Source organism: Platalea leucorodia, assembly GCF_965183815.1.
Source record: "Platalea leucorodia genome assembly, chromosome: Z".
In the NCBI taxonomy this organism is placed as follows: Eukaryota; Metazoa; Chordata; class Aves; order Pelecaniformes; family Threskiornithidae; genus Platalea; species Platalea leucorodia.
In genome coordinates this window covers 44,884,384-44,904,359 of record NC_138858.1, presented here as the reverse complement: position 1 = coordinate 44,904,359, position 19,976 = coordinate 44,884,384, and the positions used below count along the sequence as shown (strand labels likewise).

Below are 19,976 nucleotides of genomic sequence, written 5' to 3'. Positions count from 1 at the left end.
CCATGAGTCACAGAAGACTACAGGAGGTAGCTCTCCACGTGCCAGCACAGCAGCTCTGGAGCTGACATAATTAACTCTGGGATCTTTCTTTACAGCCACAGGCATGCCCATTTTTTGAGCAAATCCTTCACTACACATATGCCGCGTTCGGATAACATGCTGTCCAGGGCGATCTGGAACTCAGCATCTGACAGGCAAGGTCACAGATCACAATTACCTTCAAGAATTCCCTGTTCCCGATGCGTGGCTGCATCAACTGCCAGGAGACGGCGGGGCTCAGACGTTCTGCTCCGTGCCAATATACTACGATTATCGAATTAGTAGTATCCAATTAGTAGTACACAGTTGCCATTGGGAATTGCTTCTCCAAAGCCGTCATCCTCAACAATTTGTGCCAACCCACCAGCTTCAAGCAGGAGAAAGCGTGAATTCAGTGGAGATCCCAATCTTGTTTTGGCACTGCAGGAGCAGATCCATACTCTTGCTCATGACTACAACTCCCTGGGAAGTGGAAAGCCCACGGTTTGCCAGCCAACTTTAGTTCCCTCTTTACAGTATGCAAACATGAAGGCAAAAGTAAAAATAAATGAATATGTCTGCAATGCAGAGTTTAAGGAAAGAGTTACTATATTTAGAGGCAGGGAAAATGAAACATAATGCACCCCTGGGCTTACTTAAGTTTCTAGTTTGGCTTCAAGGTGTTTGTTCTGTTCTCTTCAAATAGCAGACTACCAAATCAAGCAAACTCTCAAGACATTTCATGCAGCTTTCCAGATTTAAGATTCATGCCCTTGACAAGCTCCACCTTCAGAATTACTTTCCCCAAAATTCATGCAAAGCTTACGTAACCATTTTCTCCATTCGGAGACCTGTCCTCCCCCTTGAGCTCCATGATGTTCATACATCTGATATTTCACCGAGACATCAATTTTTGACATTTCTCCAGAGGACAACTGACAGCTACAGTTTAGCTTTTCCTTAGCAAAGATGTTTTGGAAATGTTAATATTCCCTGATATAGTCAGAGAAAAGTATCAGCTGGCCAGACAATAACTTATTTATTCAAAAAGATATCTTAATCACTGACCTTATACTTATCTACAAAACATGTTTCATCCACTGTGTATGAAATCATCTCTGCAGACTGTTAGGAAGAGGCTTAAACTCCTGTACAGTCCCTTTACAATACATACACTAAAAATCACACATTAAATAACATACAAAAGGAGATCAGTGAATGTGGCTTTTCATTAGTTCTCAACAGAAAGCAGAAATAAGACTAATGTTTTTTTTATTATTATTATTATTTGGCTTGCAAGGAAGAAAGGACATCTCAAATGAATGAATAAATACAAACAAATATATGTGACATTTTTTTTCTCCTACAGAACTACCTAGTGCGGTGACTCTTCAAAGACTAGTAACACAACCACTCTCTTTTTCAGCACTTGCATACACCACCTCTGTAGCTGTCACTGGCCTTAATGCAAATGAGAATGGCAAAACATCAGTTCCATAACAGCACAGTAAGTGTGCTCCTAACCATCCTTTATATGGATCTTTTTAGGTCCCTCAGTGAATCAAAACATTAAAGCATCTTGGTTGATGTCAAAACCTTTGAATTATCTTCTTTCCAGCACCCATGCTCAGGCAGCGACTTTGTGGAAGGGATATTTTGAGTGAGCTGCACATCCTTCAGAGTTAGATAAGCACATGTTGACATAAATCAGTATGCTTCACAACATTTTAAATCTTTTTCCTATCTCCAGGTTTTGACATGTTCAATATTCCCTGATTCTTTGATTCAATGTAAGAAATTCCCTCTGAAATTCCCTCTGAGGTCAGTCTTCCCCTCACATATATTATTTCCACTGTTTGACACTAATACTTGGCTTTACTCAGTTTAAAATTACTGGCTCTTGGAATGTGAAATACTGTGTTCAATCTGCTCTGATATTCACTGGATCATCGAGACATATGTCCATACCTGCTACACTGTTCACTGTCTCATTTACTGCATGAAATACACCTCATGCCAAATACAGATCAAAAGCTAGTACTTCCAAACAATGGAGTGAAACTGCAAAACTTGAAGCCATCTATCCAGGAAAAACCATCTATCCTCTTAATGCATTAAATTTGCTGAATAATTTGACTCCTGACATCTCAAACAATATTCCCCTTTCCATAAGCCAGCAAAAATTTTCCTTCTTCTGTTTTTATTTAAGTCTTGAGAGTTTACATATGGTCATAATCTCTACCCTTTTTCTCTGCAATTATTACATAGAGAACCCAACTGGTAGATGTTTTTCCATTCTTCAAATGATACCATCTGCTGCCATGGTTCACAACTGATTTCCTATCCTCCTTCCCAAGACCTGTGAAACATCTTGTGTAGCCCTCACCACAGATCTGTGTCTTCTCCAAGCTGTATCTTGTCCTTTAATGGAAGACATACATGAATACGTCTTCACATTATGTTACTGAAGCATTCCAAAAGGGTTATGGGTTGTCTTTTTGACCTTCCATGATATCGACTCTCTTGATGTTTACCTCACTCTTCTAGGCCCAGAACAGGTTGCCACCTACTCTATGTCAATACCAATCTTACTATTCATATTTAACCAATGCATTTTTCAGATACCATTTCAACAGCATTAAAATTGCTTCTTTGCTAAAGCCTTTCAGAGGCACTCTTCACTATTCCACATTTACATGCTCTTCACAGTTCCCTATTTCATTTTCTTTTATCACATTTACTTCCATTCTGTTCTCTGTCCTGTACAGTCCATTTCTCCTCATTTTAATTGGTCAATCTTTTGAATTTATAGCTTCTTCCATTAGCATTCCTAAAAAAAGCACTTTCTTTTCACTTGGGGAATCCTGTTCTTCACTTAATATAAGTAGTTTCTTACTTGCACTGCATATATTAACATAACGATGTGTTTATTACACTTTCTGCACATTTGTCAGTATCCAGAGTATTCTGAATGCTCACGCTGACTGCCACATTGCTGCCACTGTCTCCATAACTTTCCATGTTCCTGTGCTTGGCCAGTTTTATTTTTGACAAATTCTCTCTTTCAATGGTACATGCAGACAAGCGTCTTGTGTCTGTCTTTCAGGTTTCTCTTTGTATTTCTGTTCGTTCTGCTGCCTGACATATACTTATTGCCTCTTCTAGAGTGAGATCAACTTTACTTAAAAACTCACTTATGGGTGTCTTTATTGTTATACTTCAGGAAAATATACTCTTCTGTAAGCATTAGTTTCCCATTTTAACATCATTTCAAGTCTTAGATCATCTTCTCTACCATTTTCCCTTCAAACTAAACTCTCACCCTGCATGTACTTCTTTCACAAGGTGACATCTTTTGCTAGAGTCGTCTTCAAACTTCTTCACTATTTCTGCAAAGCTGCCTTCTCCTTACCCACCACTACTTACATAGCACTCTTAATTTACCTTTACAGCTTTTGCTCCTGCCACTGCTTATGAGTAGAGTAATATTCTTCTCATCCGCCAGCCTGTTTCTCCTTAAGTTTCTCGTGACCACACCACTGCACATGCCCGTCAGCCCTCCTCCAACCTATGCACCTTTGCAGCATTCCCCTCCCACCCCAACATGTGCATGGTGAAGGTGAAGTGTTCACCTGCAATTATACAAGATTGAACAGACATTTCGATGATACCTCCAACTGTTAGGACTCTCACCTCCTAAATCTTTCATTTCAGATACCCACTGTGAAGAGCAAACCTGCTTCAAGTTCAACTGTTCATTAAAACTTGTAAGAATACGCAGAAGTGCTCTACAGCAGGCAAAAACTATGCATACAACCAGACCAAGCAAACAGAAGTAACAACTGCCGTGTCTCCATGCAGACAGGAATGCCATGGAGGGTTGGGAGAAACGATCAGGGCAAGGAAGACTGACAGAGTCATTCTTCCACCCATGTCCACCTCCAGGACAAGCGGTATCTATTTCTGCAGCTGTGTCACCTAGGTCCACATCCCCCCAGATGACACAGGCTCCAGGCAACAAGACAGTAGCTGCACACAAACATGACCTGTGATCTGCAGTGATGTCTAGCGCAGAAGTAGTATCCAGCATTAATATTTTTCTATTTAGGTGCCTTGATGTTACATGTGGATTTGTGCCAACTCAAAATGTCTGTAAACCTATCTGAATCTAACCCGAAAAGTTTACAATTTTGTGTATATGTATAAACGTGTGCAATACAGTCTTCAAAAGATACTTATATTGCTACCACTCTGAACTGTAAAATATTTCAGCATATGTTTAAGTACACTACATAGTTAGTCCCATGAAGTCAACAGAACTGCTCCCAGCAGGAGAGTACAGTGCATGTGTTTACCAGGTGAGGATCACCGTATGCATAACGTGTTCGAAAACCTGTTTCTAAAAATTAGGAAGAGGCAAGACTGGAGGGGGGGGGTAGGAGGTGAATATGCAATAGACTATTCACCCACCTGGGGGGGGGGGGGGAGGGAGGGAATTTCACCTTCCTGAACTAGACCCATCTTCACCAACTAGATTCACCTGTTCAAAAAAAAAAAAAAAAAAAAACCTGACACGTCTATGTCAGGTAGAAGACCACAGATTTGGAAGAAATGCTGGAAATAATGCTCCAGTAGTGTCCAGAAGTACCAGGTTCAATTCCTTCCTCTCCCGAAGGGAATGTGATCCCATTCTCTCAGAAGATACCATACTATAAAGCAACCTCAGAGAGGGCAGTCTCCATCTTACCTGTTTGTGCCATTCTAATTTTTGCCATAATTGACCACTCAGTGTAGCAGGAGCAGGACCCAGCTGTCTCACTCCACAAATAGGCATCCCAGTTGCTTAACTCAACAGACTGTCCTACCCTCTGACCGAAAAGCATATTTAAATACTCCACGCCAAGTAAGGCGACTCAGACAGGAAGAAGCGAGGCAAGCCCACATCTGTACACCATACAGGACAGTAGTTAAGATGCTGACATGCAAGACCTTGGTTCAGACCCATGCTCTGCTTCAAGCAGAGCAGCTCCCCCCATGCGCTGCCGAAACGGTTCATCTAGAACCACAAAACATCTTACCCCGCAGTGTGACCCTGCTCGCTAAAAGGAAGGTCTTGCTTTTTCCACTCACCCCAGTGAATTAAGTCCCCAAGGTTTTCTTATCCTCAGTGGAGAGAGAAGGGGACGCCTCCATCGGGTAATTTGCAGTAGGAACCTAAAGTAGGTTCCTAATTTAGGAACCTGAATCACTTCCTGGAAGAAGCGGACTCTCCGTTGCTTGCAGGAGAGTAGCCAGCTGAGTTAAGTGCCTTTGCTACACAGTTCATAGGGAGTTGCCAGGTTTTAAATGCTGAGGCCTAGGACAGTCCCAGACATGATTAGCAAGTCCAGCGCATGATACCCACAGCACATGCTGTGAAAAGTCTCCCAGTCCATGCCCAGTGAGTCTGACATGCCCAGTATGTGCACATGATTTATCCACATATGCTTGCTGAGCCGTCTGGCATTCAGAAAATCAGACAGTTGTTGCAAAAGAATGGGAAAAGTCACGTCCTATACACTCTTCATATGGAATACAGCATCTGATTGTGCAATGTGGGACATCCACACTTCACATGATATCTGCTGAATATTGCCTTAATTATTTTTACATATACAGTTAGGAAATAAAAAAGGTAAAAATAATTTCATTTAAATCTAAGACTGTAAGACTTCTTTTGGCTCAACTGTCAAACCAAGAGGAAAAATAGGTAACTTGCCCAGCCCCAACTAGAGCTCTATCGACAGCCCCTGCTACAAGGAGCTCAGAAGGGTTGCCATTTCACTGCTTTTCTGTTTCAGCAATGGACTAACTTTGATTAATGTACTGCCCTTCTTTTATTGACACATCAGACAACTGTATACAGTGAACCATATATCCTCTATGGATCCAGCAGAAGCTCTTGTAGTGACTGCAGCTGCTACTGTTTTGTACATGGAGGTACAGGTTCAATCAGAATTATCTAAAACTTTGTAAAAGACCCCTCTAAAATACTCAATCTCAACTTGCTCTTGCCTCAACATATTTAGTCTTCACACAGTAGGAAAACACTTGAGATCCAAGGAAAGCCGTAAGTCAAAAACACATCAAATAATGGAGCAACAGGCCCCTTCTCTTCCGAACTTAAGACAGGCAGGAAAATGCCTGAATCAAAGTTCTTCTCATCCTTCGCATGTGTCCTCTAAACTGCTCTACGCTGGTGAAATGACAATTCCATCCAGTTTTGCCACTGACTTTAACAAGGCCAGAAGCACAGCCTCAGCTTCCCCCTGAAATAAAAGGCATCTAAGTACCTTGCTGCATCAGGACCAGCAGGCTTAGCAAAAGGCCGGTTCAAGTCACACCATTCAGAGATTACAATCTCTTAAACTGCCTCTGAAAATGCCTTGGGCTTGCCTTGTTCCACTTTCTCTTACTTCTGCAAAATAATCTCATTTCTTCAGGCCTTGTCTAGGAACCAAAGAATATTGACCTGAAATCTGATCTTCAAGAATGTATCCAACCGATGACAACACAAGCCAGAAACAAGAATAGCTGAACTGGTATTAAATATATTTACGTTTCAGCTATAACTTCTGCAAATGATCAACACTCAATGCAGGTCATTTTCTTCCAGGAAAATAAAAAAAAAAAATTGCCTATTCACAACGGAATTTCCATGGCATGGCTCCTTTCCCGTAAGTCCATTATGATTGTGCAATGTTATGGTTAATAATGGCTATGTAAGAAACAGGATTTCTATATGCATATTTCAGGAGGCAGAGTAGTTTGGTTTGCTTTATGTAGTTTGTGAAAATATAGGCTCACAATCGAACAGGAATTAAGGTGCATCCCGATTATGTTTGATTTTAATAGCAGCTATGTGCCTACATATATTTGGATGAAGAGATCTCAGCAAACGCAAACAGCATCCAGTAACAGAATGCATTCACATCCCAGGCAGTACAGGCATGTGGCTTTCAAACCGCTGTGAATTTACTTCTCCATTTGAAATGCAAGTAAATGAATAAATTTATACAATCAGTACTTCACTTTTTAAAGGGCAGTTTTCAAAGACAGGTTGTTCAGATGTAATAAGCTAAATATACATTTAACATCAATAAAGCACTGAGATGGTTTTAGAGTTGTCTGCTCTGTTTTTCATCTTTTATTACCCTTCATTACCTGCTACTCTCATCCAGCTTGGGCAAGGATATTTGGATGGCCACCTTCATTGACATATTGTTAGACATTCTTACAGTGACAGATGACAAATGGGGAGAGAGAGAACTGCAATCCAAAAAGAAGGCGGGGGGGGAGGGGTGTTGAGTACCTCTTACTTTAAAATGAAATCCAAAATGGAGGAATAAGGCCCCTGTTTAGTTATGTAAAAGTTTTTGCTTTACAATGATTTGCAATCTAGAATCTTGCTAAGCTACTTTCTCCCTTACACTGTCAGCATAAAAATAATCAAGAAAAAATAGAACCTGAGAAATCTGGAAAATGCCATCCTAAAGATATCGCCGGCTGGACCGCCAGGCCCTCTGTTTTCTCATTACTATGGAAAGAAGTGGAAGCTTCTTTAAAACAACGTATTCAAGACCAAATCTTTGAACTCATACAAATGGCTTCCATTTTAGCATATAAATCCCAAACCTCTCTTAAAACTCTTGAGTGACCACAGACACAGAGGGACAGGGGGTGTTCGGCCAGCCCAGCCCTGCCCAACGCTGAGCACCTCCTGAAGGATGCTGCCCTCCTCCAGCACGAGCTGCTTTGTCTCAGCCTGCTGGAGACAGCCCCAGCAGAGGTCCTGAGCAGCCCCATCAGTCCTCATCAACCAGAAGGACAAGGACCAAAACAAGCCATATAAAAGGTTTCCTGGGAGCAAAAAAAGAACCCCAGTATATACAAACCCCAATGCTTTGTGATATTTGGAGTATTTTTACAGCCCAGAAATGACAAAACTGATTTTCATAACACTTACTTTCAACTCACCTTAACCAATTACCCAGATCTTCAAAGGAAGATTTTAAAAAAGGGACAAATTCTTAAAAGCAGCTATTATATCACTACTGTCCAAAACCCCTTTAATAATTTGTAGCCTGATGCGTCATGTCTTATTGTACAATTCCAAGTCACCAGAAATAACTTTTCAATCCAGACAAGCCATGCAATGCTGCACAGCCAAAAGCTGTTTTCAGGAGGAAGGGGCTGGGGGTTGAGGAGCCTTGTGGGCAGTTTTAAATTATATTAAATCTACAACAGCCTAGAAATCTAAAATGAAAAAGACCCAAAATACCAACAGCTCTGAGTTCCATATGAATATAAACATGCCTTTTTTTTAGCATAAGCTCACATGACTTGTTAAATAATTTACTCTATAAATTACTTATCCTGTCTTATTTATTAACAGTTCTAGAGTGCTTTATGTAACTGCATTAGAAATTTATTTTGTGGTTTTGAACTGTACGCAATACACAATCACCTCTCTTTTAGCAGGCAAGAGCTTAAAAGTCACCTACTATTTTGTTGGCAAGCAGTTCTTCCTGAAATACAGCAATTAATTTCAAACCCCATTCACTTGAATAATCGTAAGTCACCATATTAATGACTTGATACCAGAAGTGTGAAACTAGGCCAGGAATATACTTGCACTGAAAGAAGACACTTTGAAATCAAAGTCTTTGAAGAGTCGTGTATGCTGAGATATACTAACAATACTTTTTACTTAATGAGGAAATAGTAGACCAGTCCTTTTACAAGAAGTCCTGAACACTTTAAAAATGACTCATTTACTATTCTATTAATATTTTTGCTTGAGTGATCTCACCAAGGACTACCTATTTGCTATTGTGCCTACAATGCACAGATTTAACAATACTTATGTACTCATTCCGCTCTCACCACTCTTGGTCCTTGGCTCTTAATGATGATAGCTGATATCATGATTTTAATGCAGGATCTCACTCTGGAGTTCAATTTATCTCTAATAATATCAAAACTACCGAACAATTATTACGATTAAGCTCTGTTATGATAAGCGATTTTAGCGCTGGCACATGCTTTCCAGATAGAGACCAGCCCACGTCAGCACCCTAGCCAATTGGACAAATCTAAAATCTTTTTAGCGACAGAGAATTTTCAAAATCTGTCTTTTATTCGCCTTAATAGAAAACTATGCAAAAACAACTAGGGAGGGAAAGAGTGAGGGAGATGACTAAGAAAAGCACCAGGCATAAATACTCTTATGCCCTCCCACACCAAGTTTCAGCAGCCGGCCCTCACAGGGCTGATGCAGAAATGCTCTGGGTATCTTTCTGCTGCTCTCAGTAGATTTGGATGGGGGATCCAACCAGCAATCAAGAAATAGATGGACTTGGAGGAGAGCGTTTATTAAGCTCTAAACCACAGTTAACCTACGGGCCAAAACAGAGCTGAAGGACCTAGGTATCAAGTGGTGGAGGCTGCCCAGTGCCTGGGACCGCAGCTCTGTTATGGCTACCAGCACCACCTCGGCTTTCCCTCCCACCTCTCGGAGCCAAGGGGAGACCCTCGCTGCCCACCCACACCCCGCCAGCTCGGTGCCACCCACCCGGCCCACAGCCAACCCTCTGCATCGCCACGGCTTTCACGTGCCCACCCTCACCACGCAGTCACCCCAACTCTCCCAGCGCACGTGGCCCAGGGGAGGACCCGGACTCGGCCCACGTGCCCCAGGCGCCTGCGGGTGTTTTGCCTCGGACGGCGGGATCCGCTCCCATCAGGAGCAGGACATAAGCAACAAACGAAGGATTGGTTTCAACAGACACTCAGGAAATACATGGGAATAAAGCACTAGAAATTAACCATCTTATGCTCTTCTCACTCCTATTGGTACTGAGAGTAATTCCACCAGAGACCAATGGAATTGTGCTCCTGTATCTACAGAGCACATAAAAGAAAGATCAGGCCTGAAGCTTCCCAAGTAAAATGCAATGCCCCAGCCTCTTAAACCTGTTTCTTAGCTAGAATAAAGCAAGATGTGCGGTGTTAAAAAACGTTTCCACAATCTGCATCTACCATATTAGAATCGCTTCCCTACATATCTACTGTTGACTGAGCTCCCACAATGAAATAACAGCTACTGCAGTCCAGTTTTTAATTTATGCCTATGAACTAATTAGAGGGCCTCTGTGTTTTATGCTAAAAGTAACGCATGAAAAGACCATCTTAAATACGTGCAACAGCATCTCCTGAGAAATCCATGACTCAAAACTATTTTTAGATCACCAAACACAACAACGTGCAATGTCACAGAATGATACAGTAAAAACTGAAGAGAACTGTAGAGACAGTGATGCTCAAAAAACACAGGAAAATGAAAACCAGAAGCATCAATGCAAAATGACTAGGCATGTTTTAAGTTGATCATGGCTGGAATACATACCTACATATGTGTTTTCTCCTCTGGCCTTTCAAGCAGAGTTTAAATTCTAGGGGGAAATCGCTCTCTTACCTCCAAATTGAACGTACTGGATAATAAGACTAGCAAAGCCTATGAAAATGAGCAGAGATGGATAGCTCAAAGCAATTTTTTTTTAATGAAGCAATCCACAGAATATTAAACAAACATCTGAAACAATAACTGCTCTAACAACTCAGACAGTTTCTTTACCGTACATCCTAAAATTCTACCAAAGGTAGGCCATATATGAGTAGTAGAAATGAGTCTCTAGCTTTCTCCCCAAACACACGCAGGGAATGCAGTTAAATTGACTTCAGCAAACTGCAGAAAGGTAGCCCAAAGGCTAGAATTTAATCTAAATTCATACAGTATTTCATGGTATTTTTATATTGTTTCTAAAGGAAACTGAAAAAGAGAAGAAGGATGGAGAATGCAAACACTGAGAAATCTGTATAGATTTGGGGGAAAATATTCGGGTATCTTTTACATCAAAAATGCCATGGGAAACAATCCAGAAACAACAGGGAGACTGGGAAATACGAAGATGGACAAAACAGGTTTAGAAGGTTTTTTTTCTACAGATCTATCATCTACAAGTCCAGTATCCAAAATTTTTTGCTCAGCAAGAGCCTTTGCAGCTTTTCTCAGGCAATGAACGTGGACGCCACAGAGTACAGGGCTGTGAAACGATGCAGGATTGAACACAAAAAGCTACAGAACTCCCTCACCGAATATCATCTGCAGGCAAACAAGGATGGAAGCAACGCATGGGTAAGAGAGGAAAAAAAAAACCCACAACTTTTTGCACCTTCCTCACTGTTAATGACGGTTTGCTAATCCACCAGCACTGGCTTGGAGACAGCACAACGCTCATTCCTTTGCAGGCTCAGTATTTTCTCCTTCCAGCCACCTTACCGAGAAGGGCAAAGCAGGCTCGCATGCCTGTGGCCAGGGGAGGGAAGATAGTTTGCTGTCCCTTCCACCAGAATCTGCCGCATCCCCGCCTTTTTTTTTTTCTCCTTCCTTTTTGTTTTTTGGTTTTTTTTAATAGAAAAAGAACATACGAGAGATCTGGCGAGAGGGGGAAAAAGCCACCCACCAAAACTCTCCGTTCGCAGGAATAAACGGAGGCAGCGAAAGTAAAAAAATAAAGAGAATAAACCCCCGCTTCCAGACCCGCTGCCGCCGCAGAGGTGAGGTCTGGGCGGTGCGCGGCCCCGGCAGGGGCAGGGGCAGGGGCAGGGGCCGGGGCCGGGGCCGGGGCCGGGGCCGGGGCCCGCAGCGCGCCCTCCCGCTCCCGCCCGCCCGCGCTTCCGCCGCGGCCGCCGGCGACCCCCGCGCCGCCCGCCCCGCTCCGCTCCGCTCCGCGGGAACCGCATCGCGGGCAATGAGGATGCATCATCTAAATGGGCTCGCAGCGGTGTCTCTGGGAGGTCGCGTCCGAATTAAATCACACCGGGCTTTTAGGCTTCCAGCCACCGCGCCTGCCCGCGGAGCAAGTGCCGCTCGGCGCGGGAAGTTCCCCGCCGCCCTCCGCCCCCTCCCGCAGCGTCCCCCGGCTGCTCCGTCCCGCCGCCCCCGCGCCCGGGCCGGGGCCGGGCCGGGCCCGGGCCGTACTCACATCTCGGTGACATTCTCGCCCTCGGCGCTCCGCTGCGGCACGGGGAAGGAGGCGATGCCCGGCGCCGGCTCCGCGCACCAGATCCGCCAGGAGCTGCAGCGGCAGGACGCGGGGCAGCCCAGCGCGCCCCGCCAGCAGCCCAGCACCAGGCAGCACAAGCCCCACAGCCGCGCCAGGCCGGGCCCCGGCCTCCGCCGGCAGGACACCATGCCGCCCCCGCTCACTCCAGCGCTGCCCCGACGGCCTCCTCCTCCTCCTGCTCCCGCTCCCGCCGCCGCTGCCGCGGCGCACGCCCGGAGGCTGCGCAGCCTTCCGCGCCGCGGGCGGGCACCCCGCGGCCGGGGCTCACATGGGCGCGCCGCAGCCGCAGCCGCAGCCGCAGCTGCAGCCGCCCCGCGGCGCTGCCCGCCCCGGGGCTCCGCGGGGCAGCGGGAGCCGGAGCCGGGCGCTGCGGCGGGAGCGGGGCGGAGAGGGGCGAGCGGGGCCGCCGGCGCGGCGCGGCACCTGCCCCCGGCCCCGCGGGCGGGCGGACAGCGGCGCCGCCTGCCCCCGCGGCGGCTCCCGATGATGCTGCAAAACGCGCGGAGCGGCGGGGGCAGGTGGCGGAGGCTGCGCTCCTACCTGCGGGGGCTCGGGCGGCCGCTGCCCGCCGGAGGGAGGGCGGGCGGGGAGGGAGGCGCAGCCCGCGGCGGCGGCGGCGGCGGCGGGGCTCGGGGCGCCGTGCTCGCCGCTTTACGCACCGTCTCCTCCTCCCTCCAGCTGATAATAAAGCAGCCCCCGCTGCTGCTCCAGCCCAAGCCGGGGAGCTGCCGGCAAAGTGACGTGGGACTGACGCAGAGAGGGGCAGAAACTCCACAAAATGAGCCTGAAATCCAAAAAAAAAAAAAAAAAAAAAAAAAAGACAAAAGCAACAAGGGAGGGAGGAGGGGGGAGGGGGAGAGCAGGGAGGGTGCCAAAGAGGAGATACCAATAGCAGCCTGCGCCTGAGCCCTCAGACGCAGGCACAGGCGCGCACACACATGCACGCACACATGCACACTCGCATGCAGGCGCACACGCGGGCGGGCGCAGCCCGCGGGGTGGGGAGGGCCCCGCCGCGGGTGCGGGCTGTCCGCCCCGCCGGGCGCGGCCGGGGACACCGTGCCGAGGGGCGCCGGGCATCCCCGCCCGGGCGGGATCCTGCCACCGGGTGATAAACGGGGACGCTGTAAGAGCCCCGGGAGGCGACGGATGAGCGACCCTAAAACGCCCCGTTTTTTCCCCAGAACGTCTTGTCCTTCCCTTAACAGCTCGGAGGCCGGGGAGGTTTTGCCTCCCCCCCCCTCACCCCCCCGGTGCGGGTTCCCCGCAGCGGTGCCGGTGCGCGGGGCCGCCGCAGTCCCCGGCGCTGGGCGCTCCGCAGGCGCCACCGCGCGTCCCGCCGCCGCCCGGCACCGCGCAGCCGGCACCGCGCAGCCGGGGGCCCCGCCGCGCCCCGCCGACACCGGCACGGGCACGGACCCGGGCACGGACCCGGCGGGCAGCGGCTGCAATTAGCGCGGGGGGTTAATTCGCCCCCGCCCGCCCTACGGACCAGTGCAGTGCCCGCTTTGGGGGCCGGGGACACACACACTCGCACAAGGAGTTACCATTTGCGTGCATCGAGATTGGGGCAGGTCTGACTTAACGTACGTATATCACATACTGGCAGGTGCAAAGACCGTCTGGCCTGGGAAACTGGGCCTAATCGTGATGATCTTCCCTTGGCATCTCCGAGACCGTGTTCCTTCTGTCCTGGTCAATGACAGGCAGTCCTTGCTTCGTGTTGGCAGCCTGTTTACTTACCTCTGTACCGTTACATCCAAAGATGGTCCTTTCTTATCTAATTACCTGAGCTGAGTATTTTGAAATGAGTAAATCCGGGTGAATTAAAGAAAGAAAGGTTACAGAATTTTTGTTACAAAGGTACAGAACAAGTAGTCAATACACTGTTAGAAAGTGCTCAGGAATCAATTTGACATGGCACTTATTAATTGACGGCACACTCCGTTCTTGTCGTATTTGCTCAGGCTACAGAAAAATCCAATTCTTACTGGGTGCATTCGAAGGCCTGGCGTAGTCACAGGCAGGGTTGTTTTTGCTTTCAAAGAACATCCTACTAAGAAAGTCATAGGCATACCTGGTTGAAACACTGTTTTATACCTCCCTGTAAGTCAATGAGTGAAGACTAGATAAAGAGACATATCTGAAAATATTGTCAATCATGTTATCATAAGCAAAATTTATTTGAAATGTCAGTAAAATTGTTATATAGATACATTTCTTCTACTCAGAATATATCTCCTCCTTACTAAGTTCAGCACTTTGTCCTTTCTAAATAAAACACAAGAAAGATCAAGAGAGTCTCAAGGAATAATGAGGCCACATGATGCAGCATAAAAACATGGAAGGACCATAAAAAATATTATTCAAGTACAAGGCATTTTGTGTACAAGTAATATGAAAAAAGGGCACTAATAACTTTAAAATAAAATCTTTCTCTAAATGGAAATACTTACAGAAGGATAGCAAGTAAGATAAAATACAGAAGGATAGCAAGTAGGATAAAGGATTTGGAGGAAAGTGTTTAAGAGAAAAAGAGAGACAGAAAAATTAATAGCATAAACTGCAATATGATTGCATTTTCAAAAAACCTTGAGAAAGGTCTCTAATGAAGGACAGAAGTAACATTTCAAAACCCTGGAAGTTGCTGCAAAACCTGCGTTACTGTTCTCCAGCCAAGTCTGCTTAATAGCTTTGAAAAATATGCTTAATTCCCCCTCTCTCTCCTGGATGAACACAAAGATCAGCTCTTTGAGGCAATACATACTTATCATAATGGTCCTAATGATTTTATGACAATAAGCTCACAGTTGTCTGATCATATATGGGCACATACTGGACTTCATTACTTCACAGACATGTCTATTTTCTGTGATTCTGGGAAACTGATAAATTGCCAAAGAAGTTTCAGATAAAAACATGCAGTTGGATCGAACTGGCTAATTAGATAATTCAATAGACTTCGAAGAGAAAAGTTCTGTAGGTAAGACCTTGAACTCGTAAGGCTGCAGGTAAGCGTTAAATAATGCTAGAGCACACACTAGAAAGGCGTATTATCACCTCTTGTGGTAAATGTCAGTTTGTATTTTCTGCAACTCAAAGATATTTCTCACAAGAGTGTTGCTGAGCTGTACAGTAATCATTTCTTAGAAGGGCTAGGACTTACCCGCGTAGATTTCTGTGTGACAATGCCAAAAATGACCAGGTGTGAAAACATGTTGGTAAATTAACAAATTCTGTTAAAAATATATGCCCCCCCTAAAATCAGTATTTTATCAAAACGGATTAGGGGGAGAATGTAGGAGGATAACGATCTGAAAGTGTTGTGTGCTAGGGCCACCAAAGTTGCCAAAATCAAACCTAGGGAATGCTCCACCAAGGAACACCATTGCTGGCCTACTGGGGGAAACAGCAGATCTTTCAAGAGGCACAGCTAGATGCTTTGAGTCTTTTAATTCTGGATCTACAAAAGGATAGCTGTACAAAGAATTGCTGTGATAAGTTGTGACTTTATTTCTACACGTGTAGGTTTTATTTATTAAGGTAACACCATTCTTCTGTGGTTTTTCTCACAGATTAAAAAAGTAGGAAAGAACTGCTCAGATACTTCCTGCGAACCATTACTTAAAGGAGAGCCACGACTAAACCACTAGAGACAAGTAGCTTTCTGGTAATGCTGTGAGAGCAACCATCATCCTGCAGGTGCTAAAGCTAAAACAAAGACTTGAAAATATGACAAAGCTATAGAGTGTGATCAGAGGGCTAGAAAATATGAACTCTGAGTCAAGATTGAAAGAACTTGCTTTCTTCAGTGCATGAAAGACTGAGGGGAAGTGCAGTAACACTAGTGAAATATATAAAAGGGTATGCAAAGGGACAGGTAATAAATTTTTTCTTGTCTATGGGATAGGACAGGAAGTAATGCACTTGATTTACAGCAAGGAAGATTAACGTTCAGCATTACAAAAACTTTTGTATGGAAAGGACAGTTAAGCACGACAAATAGATCACCTTGGAGAACACTGGAATCTTGAGCAACAGTGCCTTCTCAGCACAGGTGAGGTGAGCGTCTCCCCAAGAGCAGGTCAAATGGAGTCAGATTTGCCTTAGGTGGGTGAAAACAAACTAATGACCTCCCAGAGATTCTGTTCCTTTGCAATACACATTTCTTTGCCCATTTTTTTTTTTTACTGCCATAGATAAAGTTATGAGTGCACATTCATCTGAATATATTAGAAGCAAAACCTGAAGATGCTGAAATACTCCAAGTGTTTTCTTGAAATTACTGTCCTGAAGTTGAGTTTGATCACTCCGAAACTTTAACTCATATACCATGCATAAAGTATCTTTGTATCATAGCATAGAAATCATAGTAAATATCTGAAAAGGTGTGTACGTGGATTTCTGGAAAAGAAGCGGGAGCTGAAAACTCAAAGAATCCCTGTGAGAGTACTGTTATTTAGGTGGAGGAATAAGAAATTATACCTTAGAGTCTGGGAAAAGGTAAGGGCCACGTGATTTGTATGTGTACTAGGGTGTCCTATCCGGTCCAAAGGAGTGCATACAGAAAGACCAATCTTAACCAAAACTGCGTAGAAATAAACTGCTTACGTTTTGCCTACAGTTTGGGGATTTTTAGCTGTTACAAGAGGGAGAGCTTGGACAGCTCACAGGAACTCCTGATTTTATCAGAAACGTTTTGTTTTCCAGAGAAATACCCTGATTCCCATGAAACTTTCCACATGAAGATTTTCTTGTATGCAAGCTAGAACTGTGCCAGAGACACACGGCTGCACTGTGACCCAGAGCAAGCATATGAACTCAAATCTCCAGCATCTGCTGGGCTAGTAAGTATTCTGACATGTACTTGCCTCTCTTCCCTGAGCTCCCACATCTTTTACCTCAACGACAAAAATTGGCTTCCACACAGCCTGTTTCTGAATTTCCTCCAAATACGAGGCACTGAGTGTCCTAACCTGGCTTATGTTATTTCCAGTGTTCCACCGATTCACAGATTTGTCTAGCTACTTGATCGTAGCTGATTTTGCACTCCTGAATAATGGAAGCGTTTTTCCCTTATCTGTTTTCAAGCACTGTTCAGCGCTTATTGGCTTTAAAGTGAAGCTGAATCCTGCCACCTTGTGCTCAAGAAAATTAGCACACCTCTTTATTTTGGGAAGGAGGGAAGAAGGTGGAAGAAAAAGTTGACTGTGACTACCATGTTTCTAATAAAGAAGGAATTAAATGAGGGCCTGAGGGTCTAATGGCTGGGTCCAATTCGATGTTGCCTGAGATGTCTACCTGGGACCTCATCACAAGTCCCATCACTCTCCTAGGGGCACCATCCACACCACAGAGTGTCACTTTTCTTATCCCCATAGGGTTTCAAAGCTGTGGCCTCCCCGGTGACCCAGCGACAGCAAGGCACTTAACCCAGCCTCTTGGCCCATAGTCTGTGTCTGTCTGACGGCTGGAGGTATTAATCACAGAGTTCCTGCTAGCCCTTGGTCACATTTGTTTGCTACGAGAGCAGCGCTACTTTCTTTTCATCAATAAGTGATCACATCATAGGGTGGAAGGAAGGACCCTCCTCATTTATAAGAAAAAAAGTTAGATTTTTTTGAGGGGGCAGTAAAAGTAATGATTGTAAGGAGCACAGATCTCCCTTTTCTGCTGAAGTCCAAGGCAGCGCTCTTTTTTTCTGGCTGCCAGGACTCCACAAGTAGCTTTCTGGTAATGCTATGAGAGCAATCATTATCCTGAAGGTTATAAAACTAGAATAAGGACTTGAAAAGTATTAGTTCCTCCACCCCATGCCTGACTGTCTCCTCTCTGTGTCACTGCAAGCTCCTACCCCTACTTCAGTCTATTTTACCCACCACTCTTCCGAGTGTCTCTGCAGCTGGCCAAATAGGGCAGCTTGTTGATTCTGCAGCTATCCATTTACCACCTTCTGGACACTTTCTGACAGCAAAGGTAAATGGTGTATTTACCAGTAAGACATCAGCAACAGGAATCCCAAAGCAGCTGATCAGCTCTGATGTTCTGTTTTGCTGGTTTTGTCAAACGGTACTTGTTCAAGTTAAGTTTGTATCAAATGCACGGACTTGCTCAGTTCACAGAAATCATTTCTCCCTCATATAATCCAGCTGACTGTCTGTATGCCTATTCGCATTTTGTTGTGGAAGACATGCTTGTCTTTCTGATTACAAGGGTCCAACAGGTGGAAAATGCCAACATAACAAAAATCTGACAGACAGCTGACAGTTTTCTTCCAGTTTAAAAGCAGTCCAAACAGTAAGGATTTTTTGACCATGATGAGCTGATGATATTCTGAATCCTTCTTTACAGTAATCAGTGAAAAAGAAGGAAAAATAGCCTACCCAAACCCCCATCTCTGGCACACTAATTAAAAGCATCAAAAATCATCTGAAAACTTAGCTATTGGAACATTGCAAGTCAACTTCCATTGCCATCAGAAGTTACTGAGTTACTGCTACTCTCGTCATTTATTGTTCCCCATTGACATGGACTACATACCATGAATGTGCATTGCTCATGATTATGGGGTTAAGATCATTACAAGTGAGAGGCAAACATGATTTTTGACTCCTTGTCCTTCTAGGCCAACAGAATGCAATACACTGACCTGGAGAAAGAAAGCTCTGTAGTTTATTCCTCAAGATAGAAATAATTTAATTTATGATGCAGATACGCTTGTCATGGCCATGCTAGTGTCTCATTCAAACTGAGGTCAAATCTCATTATATGGCCTGTTTCTCCAAGGAAAAATATTGCTTGTACAATTGTGCTTATTGTTGATGGCACAGGCAGGACATAGTAATTCTATTCCAAAACTACTGATGATGTCTGAGCATGCCTCTTCTCACAATGGCATAGATAACAGCCATGAGCAGAGATAAGCAGTCAAACTAGTAGAGACCTAGAAGGTCAGAAATCAATCATTTCCAACTGATCAATTTAGGACTGAGAGATCCTGGTGGCTTTAAGTGGAGGTAATTCTTCCACTTATCTTACAGATAATATACTGTGAATGGCTTGGTAAATCTAATCTTCTTCCACCTGCAAATCATGTATATAGGAGCATTCTTCATTTTTTTTTCTTTTGTTAAATTAAAAATATTGGTACTAGAGATGATACTATGTAAATGTAGTACTTGTTAGCAGTTTCTATTTCCTTTGTCTGCCTGTGTGTACTAATGTTCTACAGGTGCTTGGACAGCTTCTATACAATAGAAGACATTACCTGATATTAATTATTTTCAAGAATGAGCAAGAGGAAAACAGAAGAATTGTTATAAAAGACCTGCTAACTTCTTTACAGAGCAGTAAATTACTCTATTCTCAGAAAATGTCTGTCTTGTCTCCTGTTTATGAAATCATCTCTTGATGCTGACAAAATTCCTTGCCACCCTGTGGCCTGACTTGAGAAAACATATTGACGAGTTTGCTGCTAAGCCTCTCTGCTATCATCTGGAGGCTTTCCTTTTCAAGTTTAATTTCAGGATTTAGTCTAGAGTGGAAGCTATGCAGATCCCTTTGATTAATACTTTTTCCACCCTGCTCTCTTCCCTCCCCCCGCCCCCCCCCCCCCCCCCCCCCCCCAACTATGGATAAAACCACTCCCTTGCTGATTATATTCCGTGGCTCCCACAGCCTTTGCTGGTCACCAAGATGTTGTGACCTTTTCCCCATCTCCTCCAGAGGCTTTCCCTCCCCACAATACTGAGGTTTGGTCACAGGGCGTGAGGGATTCTCTTACATAATGTT

At 44.7% G+C, this 19,976-nt stretch overlaps 1 protein-coding gene across 1 annotated transcript in view; it reads right to left on the bottom strand.

The window, feature by feature from the left end:
- NTRK2 (neurotrophic receptor tyrosine kinase 2) overlaps positions 1 to 12,313 on the bottom strand; it is a gene marked incomplete at both ends in the record, with an annotated part of 205,460 nt that extends 193,147 nt beyond the window's left edge. The window contains one exon of the mRNA XM_082335628.1: positions 12,105 to 12,313. Coding sequence (XP_082191754.1) covers positions 12,105 to 12,313 — 209 coding nt within the window. The remainder of the gene's footprint in view (positions 1 to 12,104) is intronic.
- Between the last annotated feature and the right edge of the window lie 7,663 nt (positions 12,314 to 19,976).